Source organism: Haemaphysalis longicornis, unplaced genomic scaffold, assembly GCF_048455015.1.
Source record: "Haemaphysalis longicornis isolate Haplotype H1 unplaced genomic scaffold, Haemaphysalis longicornis Haplotype H1 scaffold_1, whole genome shotgun sequence".
Classification (NCBI taxonomy): Eukaryota; Metazoa; Arthropoda; class Arachnida; order Ixodida; family Ixodidae; genus Haemaphysalis; species Haemaphysalis longicornis.
In genome coordinates this window covers 362,761,532-362,772,352 of record NW_027526203.1, presented here as the reverse complement: position 1 = coordinate 362,772,352, position 10,821 = coordinate 362,761,532, and the positions used below count along the sequence as shown (strand labels likewise).

General features: G+C 47.4%; 1 protein-coding gene across 2 annotated transcripts in view; it reads left to right on the top strand.

The window, feature by feature from the left end:
* LOC144155019 (annulin-like) overlaps window positions 1–10,821 on the top strand; it is a 133,700-nt gene that overhangs the window by 117,851 nt on the left and 5,028 nt on the right. For both annotated transcript variants that reach the window (XM_077686213.1, XM_077686212.1), the window contains 6 exons: window positions 900–1,065; window positions 3,300–3,379; window positions 4,891–5,036; window positions 6,437–6,581; window positions 7,936–8,096; window positions 10,671–10,810. In XM_077686213.1, the coding sequence (XP_077542339.1) occupies window positions 900–1,065; window positions 3,300–3,379; window positions 4,891–5,036; window positions 6,437–6,581; window positions 7,936–8,096; window positions 10,671–10,810 (838 nt within the window). The remainder of the gene's footprint in view (window positions 1–899; window positions 1,066–3,299; window positions 3,380–4,890; window positions 5,037–6,436; window positions 6,582–7,935; window positions 8,097–10,670; window positions 10,811–10,821) is intronic.

Sequence of the window (10,821 nt, the reverse complement as noted above, 5' to 3'; positions counted from 1 at the left end):
AGATTCGATATACGACGCCTACAGCACACGCAACATACTTGTACTTGTGGTTGGCAGTGCACTTATTAACAACGGACTTTTTATTTTCTTGGTATTTTAAAGCAAAGCTTTGCTACTTTCGTCCAGCGGTTTCGCCGCGGATGTGCAAGTTCGTCTTTTGACCGGAGACACGCCCCCCGCGACACACCTCTCGAAGCGCATCGCGTGATTCGCCGGGTCTGCTTTCGGCGCTGCGCACAAGGCACCGTTTTCAGTCGTTCTGCTCAACCACGAGTGGCACGGCCACGGTGGTTGCGGCCGATCAGCTGATCAGCAGGCGGCCACCCTCGCAGCGTCCCACGCATGCGCCGTTGGGTCGTCTCGGGCTACGTGACTCGTGTTGCGCCGCGTTCGCAGTGAAAGAGGAACGCTGCGGTCACCGACAATGAAAGTGAGGCCGGGCCTCTTTGTGAGCGTTGCACGGGACCGAACAGCTTTGAGCCGTGGTCGGCAATACAGCTACATCAAAGGTTAACCAAGCGAAACCAACACTCACCCAGACTAGGGCAAGCTTTTGCTTTGCGTATCTGAGGTTAGCTGATCTACGCCGCAGCCATTTTTTCGGTGGGCAAGGGCGAAGGGGGGCGGGCCAACGCCACCGGATTAAGCTCAAGCTTAAACAACTCCACTGTTAAAAAACTCGCGAAGAAAATAATTCTTTATTGGTAACAGAAATCGATTCTCATCGCAACATAAATGGTGTCACAGTTTCCATTCCTTTTATGTTATGGAGACTGGTCTCAGGCCTGTTGTAAATCCACGTAGTAGGTAGGCATTGTAGCCCAGGCATATCCTTGCTCGCAGCAGAACGCTAAAGTTTTTGACGAACTGAAGGCCTTCACGCGCCACCGTCTCTGCAGGCATCTACCGCTGCGGACCAGCCAGCGTCAAAGCCATCAAGCGGGCCGAGATATTGAAGCCCTACGACGGCACATTCATTTTCGCCGAGGTGAACGCTGACCAGATCTACTGGCGCTACCAAGGCCCTTTGCAGCCGCTGAAGCTCATTCGCAAGGCCACGGACAAGTAAGCATCCCTGGTTCATGGGCGAAAACTGAGAGGCGTCGCTTGAGACATGTGTCGGATAAGCGCCTTGAACAGGGTTGGTCCATCCCTTCTGTTTTATGGGGCTTATAAATATATGCGCACACTTTGATTGAGGGTCGAGAAATGCACGCTCTGCAGGGCACGGCGTTGAATCAAATTCAGATTCTGACACGCTGAAGTAAAACCTGGGCTCTGAGGCGCGAAGTAGCGGAGGGCTACGGATTAATCTGGGCCGCCTAGCCACCTTTAGTGTACACCGAGCTTTCGACACGCAGGCGTTTTCGTTTTTCGTCTTCACCAGAAAAACAGGCACCACGGTGGAGATCAAACCTCGTTCTCGTGCTCAGCAGCACCGTTGCGGATGATTAATGCGCTCACCTTAAGTCAGCTTGACTTCAAGTATCACCTTACAAAACCGTGTTTGCGGGGGAAATTTTGTTTCGCAAACAAGAGAAAATGCCGAATATCAGCGATGAAGTTAATCAGACCGAGCCGCTGTTACCGTACTTAACTTCAGATACGTCTAAATATTGTAACGGCGTAATTTGGTCCAGCACCGCTACTGTTGAAGGATGAGTCCGGCGATGAAGCAATTGAAGATTTTGGAGGTTCAAAGGTCAACTGGTTTAATTACTGATACTTAGATTTAAAACATAGAGACAAAACGTTACAACTGTTACATAAAAATAGGAGAAAACAGGCAATCAAGAGTACTTAGCGAAACATAGTTGGCGAGCGAAGGGCTCCCGGCGTCTGGCCCCGACTACCGGCAGCAAGTGGCTCCCCTGGTGCAGCTGCCGCTCCTCAATAGCCATCGGAGCCGCGTTATATTCGCTTCAAGCGGTCCGGTGGGGGACGTATTGGGGGAAAAAGTGCATCCTGGAGCATGCGGACCTAATGGAACAAGGCTTTCTGCAGCCAATCGGGGAGACGCTTGTAAACACCAATCAGCCATGTTACCGCCAAAGTGAAAAGGAAAAATCAAACACAGGCACAAGGCTGAACCCGAAAACGCACGCTTGGAGAACCATGGGTGTAAAGAAAGTAGTTTAAATAAAACGCCCTAAAGTAAACAGGGGAAAAAACACGAAGGTCGTCTGAAGAACACTGAGGACACGGAGTCCGAGCGCGACCAGCGCACACGCCACGGGGGGAATGGAACGCCACTGCGGCGCCGTAACCTAAGCTGAGACGATGGCTCGCTCCCCTCAACAGCCCCGTCTCCTGGTCGGTCAGCGCGCAGACACACTCCGCATGCGCTTCTTAGAAAAAACGGGGCTAGGCGACCGGAGAGGGATACTACAAAAGAGAAAAGAGCAAACGGAACGGGGGCTTCGCGACAATATGCTAAAATCAAACGCAGCAAGCAAGTGACAGTATTGGATTGGATTGGATTGGATCTGTAGCTATACCCCTTTGAAGCGGGTTGACACTCCCCGAGAACACCCGTGAGTGTCATAGCAGGTTGATTACACTTCTGCACCTGCCCCCCCCCCCCCCTATTGTTGTAGACATGTTCAGCGTATGTAGACATGTTCACATGTAGACCCGCATGTAGGCATGTTCAACGTCTCTAAGACTCGCTTCTAAGAAGCAGCACACCCATTTTGTGTCCGCGAAAGTTGCAAGACTTCATTTGCTTCGACATAAGGGAAAATAGTTGCAGATGTTGTTTTTTTGTTTTTGATATCAAAGAAAGTAGTATGTTACCAAAACCTATCCACGAAGCTGGACCATGATTTTTTATTTATTCTTTCTGGGCTTTTAACTAGTGAAGTTATCTAACTATTATCCTCTTAGCAGAAATTTAGACCCGTAGTACGATTTTTTGGCTACGGAACATAAATTTAGTTTTTAAAATTGACAATATTTTTTTCTTTCAATAAAATAACTTGCGGTTGAGTGAACTATCGAGAGGGGTTTGGAAATGTGCACTGATAATAATAAACTGATGAACTGTTTAGTTTTGACAGATCTAGAAAGTGCGCTAATATAAAAAGCAATACACGCATTATTCGCAGAATAATGAAACGACCCATGGTTCTTTGGAAGTACTGTACTTGTACAGACCATGACAAATTCTGGCGGTCTGGCTATTTACAATGTGAACCATAAGGAAAATTTACCACACCGCGGAAAACGCTACGTCACCTTACAAAATGAGTGAGCCGACGAGTAAAGCACTCACCATTGCTGTAATTTGTTTCTCCTAGGATCGGACAGTGTATTAGCACCAAGGCTGTGGGCAGGTTTGACCGCGAAGACATCACCGACTCGTACAAGCATCCCGAACGTAAGCGAGCTGCTTTTTCTCCCATTTCCATAGTTTTTCAATGGCAGCAAGAAAATCACAGTTCAAATAGGCGACCACTGAACAATGCTAGAGAAACAACGCCACACTTCAAAGCAGAAACTACAACGACGGCTTCATTTTGGATGACTTGCGGCTTTATGCAAGGTGACCTCTACCATACTTTGATCAGAAATGGGCTGTTGGAAGGAATGTAAATGTTGTGGAGGGTAATTTCTGTAAAATAGTAGTTTTGGCTCGACATGTTCATAATATTGTCTAGCTCAGCGAATCTCGTGTTAGTGCTGTTTCTAGGTCCGGATTCACCGGAGAAATCCCATCATTAGTGGGGCCATTATAGGATGAGATAAAAATAATAAAAATGGCAGCTTCTGAGCCTACCTGCGCGACCAAACTAAATTTTCACGCATTTGTTAAGAGCGGTGCGCAGGGAAATCACGAAAAGGCCGTCTTTTGGCGTCCAGGTGTGATAGTAAACAAGTTCCACTCACTTAACATTCCCGAGCCTGAGCATCGCGCATCTTGTTTTGTGTGTTGGCTAAGTTAATCAGAATTAACTAGCATGCTTACACAACTTCGACGTTTTTGACAAGGCATAATGCAGCCTCCAGAATACTTCCCCAGGAAAACTGCATATAAAACATGAAATGGTGGTCAATAAGGTGTGAACAATAACAGGGAACAATTCAGCAATACTTCAATGAGAGCATGGATGTCTTTGTCAAAACGAAGATAGAGCAACCTGTCGCAACTCTGGCATTCCGTTATAAGGCCTCACTGACGAACTGGGGAAATCGTCTGCTTGTCTTTTTAGATTTTGTCCGCGTAATCCAGCTGCTCCTTATTTTTATGTATACGTCGCTAATATTCCTGAAAGCTTATTGACAGATGTGATTTTACCGGGTGTAATTAATAACAATAAGCAAATACACATGAATGTCAGGGCTTGAGGGGGCAAAAACACTGTTTTATCGCCAGTATTTGTACCCCCGTTGGTCCCACTCCCAAGTACTGCCCGACCAGCAGAATCCTGCTTAGCCTGGAAGATTGGACTTGTACAGCCGCAAATACACCACTCAGTAAATCTGAAACCAACAAAACTACTCAGCTCAAACAAGGCCTATTTCGTCAAGAACATACTATATGTTGCCAAGAAAAAGCAAAAGACGTTTGTATGGTTTGTTCAATCTCGCTTGCCAGTGGCGAAATCGTGCGACCTGAAAATGCGAACCCCTACGCTGCGGGTCCACGTTCTAACTTCAGTGTCTCGTGTAGAAACCCCCAACTTCGGCTTCTTTCTTCTAGTCATCTGGCAACACGGTATATCCGCCTCGAACTGGCTGAGTAGGCAGCTGCACTATCGAAATAAATTTAGTCGCTGCTTGTTCCTCACAAGGATGTGGTGTCGCTCTGTCTGGCGTCTTTCAATGTTTCATTATCTGGAGGCATCAGTCGGCGCGTGCACAGTGTCGACACGTGCTTTTCTCGTGCAGACACCAAAGAGGAGCGTGATACGATGCTCAAGGCGCTGCGGAAGTGCAACCACGCCTACTCCCGCTACTACCTGAACGACGAGCTGGAAGATATCTCCTTCGATTTCGGGCTCATCGACGACATCGTCATCGGCTCCCCGTTCACGGTACGCGTATGCGATGGAACACCGCCCTTTACGGTGGCTCCTTGCACGCGCCTCTCTTGCCTGCAAAAACGATTTAGCACATGCAGGAATAAGTTTGGTTGTTAGTGATAAGTACGAGTCAGAGTGCTTAAAGAGGCAAGTGCTTGAATTGCTCGCATGTCCCAGTAGGAACCCGGTCCAGAAGCCCTGTACGCTCTAGAAAGTCCACGTAGGGCGTCTTCACCACAATGCTCCAGAATGACCAATCAAGGTGGCCTAGCGTGCAAATTCGACAAATGACGTGGCCGAGCATTCAATTTCAGGACCCTGAGCAATGCAAAACGCCATTCACGCCTTGCGTCTTGCCCCTGCACACGTGCACTTTCTTTAGTGAAATCGTACGTTGGGCTGCGTCATTCGCTGAATTTGCGCTCTTGGTCACATCAATAGGTCCCACCTACGGTCTCTAGAGGCAAACACTAGTGACGAAACTACGTATGACGTCCTTAATTACTTCTCATGTACAGTGGTGATCTCGCTAATGGTGAACACGGGAGCGCGGGGCCGCCGGTACTATCAGCGCAGCCTACTGTGCCCAGCGCGAACCATCACGCATGCGCTGTGCGGGCCGTGCTATATTTTGCTTTCAGCGCGCGCATCGCGTCATCGGAGCGTCTGCTCGTCGTCTGCTATGTTCCGTCTCGTCTGCTAATGGTACCTTGGTTTGATCCGCGATTCCTGGATCCTTGCATGAAAACGCCCAAATATAAAAATGTAAAGAATGATACTTTTCTCCCGTATATTGAATGAAGGTCGTAGCGCCTGCGCCACCTTTGAGCGACCACCTTCAAAGCCTTGAGTTGCGTGCTTCTACGTGCATTTAAAGGGTTTTGTAAGCACTTGCAAAAATAAAGTGCTGTTAAAATCTGCGTGATCTTTTGATTGAGCCTGTTTGAAATAAGTGGGCGAGTTACGCTGCTTTGCCAAAACCATTGTATTGAAGCCAAAGAACGAATTACCGCTCACACGGAAACATTTTTTATGTGGATTCTAGTTTCCACTCATTCATACAGTGGCTGACAGCTCCACCGCTGCACGCGCGATAAACATAGCAGACAACGCGCAGACGCTCTGATGACGCTGTGCGCGCGCTGAAAGCAGTCTCGCTCGGCACGCACAGCGCATGCGTGATGGTTCGCGTTGGGCACGGTAGGCTGCTCTGATAATACCGGAGGCCACGCGCTCCCGTGTTCACCCTTAGCGCGATCACCACTGTACATCATGCAACCACATCTACAGTGCTACCGCATTTTGTTTTCGCCGTGCATTGCACATACGGCACAAGTTGTCCTCATGCATTCGTCATACAAAGCAATATCTTGTGTATTAGATAGTATGAAGTATGTGTACGCTGCGCGCAGGTCAAGCTGAGTGCCAGGAACAAGAATCCGACCAAGGAGTACCATGCGCACGTGATCATGCGTGTCGAGACCACCCACTACACGGGAAACAATCGTAAACTCGTCAAGACCGACCAATTCGACGTCACCATCAAGCCCAACTCGAGTAAGATCTTCTGCCTTCTATAAAGATGACTCAATACCCGGATTTTTAGATAGATAGATAATAGATAATGTTTAAAGTTATGTAACAACAAAGTTAGAACACGCAATGCTATGTTCAGACTGAGGTCTTTAAGCGTATAGCAGTAAATTCGTTCCATCGAACTTAACTAACCGCTATACACTACGCGTTACGGCCGTTAAGACGGCACCTTTGTTCACGGTTACTGTTGCGTTCGCCACTGTTTTACGGAATGCCGATCAGATTGCCAGCTAAGCTGCCGGGTGAATATGCACTGTTCACCACCACGCACTGATGAAACTCGATGAAACGAGGAACAGTGTGCTAGGGAGCGCTGTAAAATTTCAAAAATCTCGTGGCAAACAACCAAGCACCCGGCGAAGTCGCGTACGTAATAGCGCAGCCGTCGTCGAAGTCAGCGCTCGAAAAGTCTTTTGAACGTGTTTTGAAAGCCGAAAGCTCATCGGTCTTGCCTGTGTTGTAATGGTGGTATTATTAACAGTGATGAAAGCTGGCGACCCACGATTTATGCATAAATTGCGCACGTTGGAATCTTGAACTTTGCAGTCTAAACGAAGTGCGTACGCCTGTGGCGTTTCTATTTACGCATGCTATAAAAAATCGGTGCCTCACGAATGGAGTATGAGCATCGCATAACCTGAAAACTGTTGCTCTGATGTCTTGTTCCTGTTTCATCATAACTGTCAACCCTCCGTATGGCTGAGGATCTAGTGACATTCTGGAATGTTCTTGAATCAGGAAGGGGTGCTATCTCCTTTTTTCAACTATCGAACGATACCAAAACTACCGTGACGCCGTGTGTGGGCAACGCCTAAAGTACTACAACGTCAGGCAGGGCACGGACCGTTGTAAGACACCTCCCCCGTTCCACCCTCTAGAATCTCTGTTTCGTGACCTATAGGTGACCAGTTACCGAACAGGGCTTCGTTCCTGGCGGTAATAAAGAAGCATCTTTCGTGCTCACCTTGCTGCAGCTCTCATCCGTTTAAACTCCCCTGAGAACCTTTGCAGAGGTGAACGGATACCGGCCGCCTATTCGTAACGGGATACTGGCAGGGGTACCTTCCCACGGCGACGTGTGCCCCCCAGGCGCTCAGTAATGGCCGAACCTTGAACGTTGATTTTCGCCATGAAGTATTCCAGGTTTGTCAGCCGCAGCGAGAGAGTGCGCGAAGAGCCTGTTCGGAGGGGGGCACTAAGCCAGCCGCCCGCGTTTAAGTAACCGTGATCGCGAGCTGCTAAGCGCTGGTACATGCATGGTTATTCCGGTCCGTACCGAGTGTGCGGTATTACGACCGACTTTCACTGTGTTCAGGGGAGGAGGTCGGCCTGGAAGTGACCTACCAGGACTACGAAAAGCTGCTGCTGGACCAGGCCATTTTCAACATTGCTACCATGGCCACCATCAAGGAGTCCAAGTTTGACTTCTTCGCCCAGGACGACTTCCGAGTGCGCATGCCCGACGTCAAAATCGAGGTCAGTGGGCGTCGGACTGCGGTAGGCTGCATGTGCGCTCGCTTCACGGCTCGTTATCGCAGAAAGCGACTGCAATGTCGCACTTCTCGACCCGTCCCAACTTACGGGAGCGATGTTTGGGCGTTGTGAAGTCAATAATTATACTCAGGGGCCAATATCAGAAAATTCTAATACTGTACACGCTCATCAAGCCCGCTGCTATTTTGGGCATTGCGTTCTACAGCGAAGGTGCGTATGGCTATGTTTTGTGCATTTTTGTTCTCCGTCACTAAAAACGACGCGGGCGATAACGCCTCGCGGCAAAGCCAACTTTATCACGAGAGCACAGAAAGGCTTTTTGAGGCTAGAGCAGGTTGCCTGCGAACTAAGAGTTTTGTGAGGAAGTATTCACAAAATGATGGGGTATGTGTGGTCTGCGGAAAAGAAACAGAAACTATGCGGCACATAGTGTTAGAATGTGAGGGTATCCATCCAAATCTACATGAAGGGAATATTGGGCTTTCAGAAGCCCTAGGATTTAAGGGTATCAGAGAGGAAGTTAACTTCAAGGCTGTCGAGGGGACGAAAAGAAGATTAGAATGCTGGTGGACGAAAAGCAGAGAGGGGAATATTGCCTAGGACAGTTACCACCTGTAACAGGGAAAAGAAAGTATTTCGGGCCTAACCTAATAAGCTTCAGTGCCTGCCCTAAGCAGCGCTAGTATTAAACCAAGGGTGTAAAACATGGTTATATTAGTCCTTTTTGGTAAGATGACATGTCATCACCCCGCTTCAAAGGGGAAACCAATAGGAACCATCATCATCATCATCATCATCATCATCATCACAGTAGAAAACGGCTGAAACCCTTGTTTTATGAAAACTCCCCCCCCCCCCCCCTCCACGAAAGAAAACATGAAAATGGGCCTCTAAGACGAGTCTATCATTATTATAAGTTTTATTTACTTGTCAGGATTAAATCGTTCACACTGACGTTTTAAACAACAATACATGGCATCTATGGGAGGAGTATGGCTGCAGAAAACAGCTGTAATTCTCGTTTTTGTCAAAACTATTCCGCAACAAAGTGTGTGAGGACTGGCCGCTAAGACGACTCTATCATCTATCATTGCGCCGAGTTTCATTTACTTGTCATGAATAGTTAGTCCACAGTGAAGTAGGAAACGTTACATATTTCCTCTCTGCTGGCAGCACATGGCCTTCTACGGAGGGAGTATGGTTACAGAAAGCGGCTGTAACTCTTCCTTTTTCGAAACAGTATCCCGAAACAAATATGAGAATTAGCCGATATAGTTAACCACCAATACAGCTTCGCTGGACCTCCATCTTCCCAGTAGTAGAAAGACTCTAAATTTTTTGGCGGTGCGTATACATGTAAAAATTTAACAGCGGAAAAAAGAGACCGTTTCCGAAGCACATACGAAGGGGCTCAATCACTCGATTATTACTCGAAATTTGTAGGAATGAAATGCACATAGTTAGTGGATTTATTTATTCAAGACATTTTTTTTTTATAAATTTCGAAAATTGTCGTGTACCGTCCTTATCCGCCCCCCCCCCCCTCCCCGTAATTTTGAAATGTGTATGCTACTTTTAAAGCAAAATAACAAGAGCGGCGTGTTTTACATTATCATTACTAAGTCTTCTGACAACAGTTAATGGAAATCGGCTGCCATACAAAATAGTTTTTAAGCAAAATGAGAGATATGGCGCCCGCTATGGTTTCGCTGCCTTTTCGTCGAAAGTGCATTTCCGTCCGCATTCTTGGGCGTGCAGCTAGTGAGCTGTTTTGCTCCACTCGATAAAAATATATCTCACTATTTATGTCCGCAATCACAGGTACTATTACGTTGAGCTCACGGAGCAGCCTCAAAATAGTTGTAATCTGGACCTTGCCATCTGGACACTCTTAATTTATTTCCCAGAACAAGTTGTTTATGTGGTCAGTCAGAGCGACATTCTGATTAGATGCCGCAATGTTTATTCTAAACAAAAAACTGCGTTTAATTGAATTGCATTGAATGAACGCTCAAAGCTCACACTATACGATCCTAATGAATCCTCTCCCACATCGGCTCTTAAAAGGTGTCGCAGGCGCTTTGCGTGTTCGAACAAAACTTTCTAATAAATTAGCTGGGGAACGATCACGAACGATCTCAAAACGAGTTCTGAACTGCAATGAAAATAAATAACTGTGCGCCCTTAGAGGTCACTGGTTTCGATTGGAATGCATGGTGGCAAGTTTAATTGATCAATTGATCAGTACGGCAAATAGCATTTGCTCAAGAAATGCGATCAACTGCTTTGATTAACACAGTTCCAGTTTAGTTGATAAAAATCGCTATTCAATCTGACCAGAAATTCTTCTTGAATGCTTACGGGAAACCAGTACTTGGCGTGTGCACACTGACTCAAGCTCATGCCAGCTCGCGGTTTCGGCTAGGGGCCTTTGGCGGCGGCGAAATGGAAAAGTCGAAGGATCCCTTAAAACGCATTTTTATGAAAGGCCACTAATACTTCTAATAAACTAGGACACTGAATGACACTGCACACCTGCTTTTCACTCAACCGCAGACCGACAGCGATGCACTTGTGGGGAAGCAACTGCACGTCAAGGCTGGATTTAGGAACCCGTTGCCGAAACCGCTGACCAAGGGAGTGTTCGTCATTGAAGGACCCGGCCTTGCGGTGCCTCTGAGGCTACCAGTCAAGCAGTGAGTGTATT